Source organism: Rhincodon typus, chromosome 5, assembly GCF_021869965.1.
Source record: "Rhincodon typus isolate 14 chromosome 5, sRhiTyp1.1, whole genome shotgun sequence".
NCBI lineage: Eukaryota > Metazoa > Chordata > Chondrichthyes > Orectolobiformes > Rhincodontidae > Rhincodon > Rhincodon typus.
Window position 1 is genome coordinate 8,089,979 of NC_063336.1, and position 2,688 is coordinate 8,092,666.

Below are 2,688 nucleotides of genomic sequence, written 5' to 3' on the forward strand. Positions count from 1 at the left end.
TGTGAAAACTTGAGAAAATGTCTTTTTTGTAGCAAACTCTGCTCTGCCAACCAACTGCCAATAATGTGTTTAGAAAAGTTAGATAAGAGTCACGTGCAACATGGAAACAGATCCTTCAGGCCAACTCGTCTGCGCCAACCAAATATCCTGTCCTGATATAGTTCCATCTGGCCCATATCCCTCTGTACCCATCCAGATGCCTTTTAATTGTTGTAACTGTACCAGCCTCTACCAATTCCTTTGGCAGCTCATGCCATACACACACTATCCTCTGCATGAAAAAGGTGGCCCTCAGGTCCCTTTTAAATCTTTCCCCTCTCACCTTAAACCTATGCCTTCTAGTTTTAGACTCTCCTACCCTGGGGAAAAGACCTTGGCTTTTCACCCTACCTACGCCCCTCATGATTTCATAAACCTTTATAAGGTCACCCCTCAGCCAGGAAAAATACTCCAGGAAAAAAAAAGCCCCAGCCTCTCCCTATAGCTCATACCCTCCAACCCTGGCAACATTCTTGTAAATCTTTTCTGAACCCTTCCAAGTTTCACAATATCCTTCCTATAGAAGGGGGACTAGAACAGAACACAGTATTCCAAAAGTGGCCTAACCAATGTCCTATACAGCCACAACATGACCTCCCAACTCCTGTAATCAATGCACTGACCAATAAAGGCAAGAATGCCAAATGCCTTCTTCACTACCCTGTCTACCCGCGACTCCACTTTCAAGAAGTATGCGCCTGTACCCTGAAATCTCTGTTTGGCAACAATCCCCAGGGCCCAACCATTAACTGTACAAGTTCTATTCTGATTTGCCTTTCCAAAATGCAGCACCTCACATTTATTTATATTAAACTCCATCTGCCACTCCTCAGCCCATGAGCAAGGTCAGATGGGTTGCTACAGAAATGAGAGTTTCTTACCTAATGTAGCAAATTTGGAAAAACAAGGACAATGAGGCAAAATATGCATATAATCTGCTTTTGTGATGTCGGTTTGAGGGCTAACGCCCTTGCTTGCCTTCAAAACAGGGACTTTAGAAATGCAGTGAGCCGCTGGCGTCCCTGGGTTTATCTGAAAGACAGCGTCTCTGACACAATGGCACCCACCAAGTACAGCTGTGGAGTACCAGCCCACAATCCAGGATGGGACTTGAACTCCCAGCTCAGGTCCCAGCTCAGGTCGACTGAGCTTCACCAAAACAGCACAAACAAACCACAACCAAGAAAAGCCACCAGCAGAAGCCAGTCACGTACCTTCGGAGTGACCCAGTCCTTGCGAGCAGGTGCCTGGGTGCTGACACTACACTTGGTCCAGGCAGTGAGGTTACCGCTGCAGCAATAGGCATCTCCCTTCAACAATAACTGCCCTTTGCATTCCTCACAGGGCAGCAGCGCTCCAAATGCCATCCCGTCTGACACCTGATCCAGTATCTACACCAGAACAAACACACGTTAAGGGCTTATGGCCGTACAGGAAACTTAACTATAGAAGCTGTGAGATCCCGCAGTCACTGTGCTCCAATCTCACCAGCAACTACTGAAAGGACAGCAACGCCAAGGTCAGCTTTAGCATCTGTGCCTCAGTGATATCCCATCATTCCAGGCTCACAATACCAACGTTCCATTGAGCTCTCCTTTACCTCAGTGTCACTAAACACCCAGAATTGGGAGAGCTATTCTCACCAAAATGTGCGGGGAAACACCATTTAAACACAATGATCACAGAATTACAACCACAGCAGAGTTTTACAGCTGCCATTTTGGAAGATCATGTCCAAGAGATTGGTGCAGGGGACAAGTGAGCCAATCACAGCAGGAGGTGCCGCGGTGGGCTGGCCAATCACAGCAGGAGGTGCCGCGGTGGGCTGGCCAATCACAGGGGTGGGGATCTGGGTAAGCTGCTTTTCGGAGGGTCAGTGTGGACTCAATGTGCCAAATGGCCTGCTTCCACACTGTGGAGATTCTATGAAAATGAACATCATTAAGTTTTATTTTTGCACACTTGAGCAATTTGGGAAGGGGGGTGGGAGGTACTAGTGGTTTGAATAGGCTTGAAAATGGATACATCACCAGACCCAGATGACATGAATCCCAAGCTACTGTGGGAGGCAAAGGAGGAGATTTAACATTAACTTTGAAATCCTCTCTAGCCACAGGAGAGATGCCAGAGGACTGGACGGCAGCTATTATGATATTCAAGATGAAGCAGAAAGAGATCACAGGCCAATGACTTTGATATCTGTGGTAGAGAAACTGCAGGAAACAAAGCTTAGGGACAGAATTAACCTCTACTTGGAGGTAAAGATTAATCAAGTGTCATCAATACAGCTTGATAAGGGGAGGTCATGTCTAACAAAGCTGACTGGAGTTTCCAAGGAGGTGATTAAGTGTGTAGATGAGGATAATGCACTTGATGTTGTCTACCTGGGTTGCAGTAAGGCTTCTGATAAGGTCTCACATGGCAAACCATCCTAAAAGTTATGAGCTCACAGAATCCAAGGCAATTTAGCAAAATTGGCTTAGTTGCAGGTGATGGTTGAAGGTGGGGTGTGTGTGTGTGTGTGTGTGTCTGTGTGTGTGTCTGTGTGTGTGTCTGTGTGTGTGTGTGTGTGTCTGTTTGTGTGTGTGTGTGTGTCTGTTTGTGTGTGTGTGTCTGTGCTTGTGTGTGTGTCTGTGCTTGTGTGTGTGT

The 2,688-nt window shown here is 46.7% G+C and overlaps 1 protein-coding gene across 1 annotated transcript in view; it reads right to left on the bottom strand.

Moving 5' to 3' along the window:
- LOC109922547 (poly [ADP-ribose] polymerase 1-like) overlaps positions 1–2,688 on the bottom strand; it is a 16,241-nt gene that overhangs the window by 2,474 nt on the left and 11,079 nt on the right. Inside the window, exon 6 of the mRNA XM_048596654.1 lies at positions 1,254–1,430. Within this exon, the coding sequence (XP_048452611.1) occupies positions 1,254–1,430 (177 nt within the window). The remainder of the gene's footprint in view (positions 1–1,253; positions 1,431–2,688) is intronic.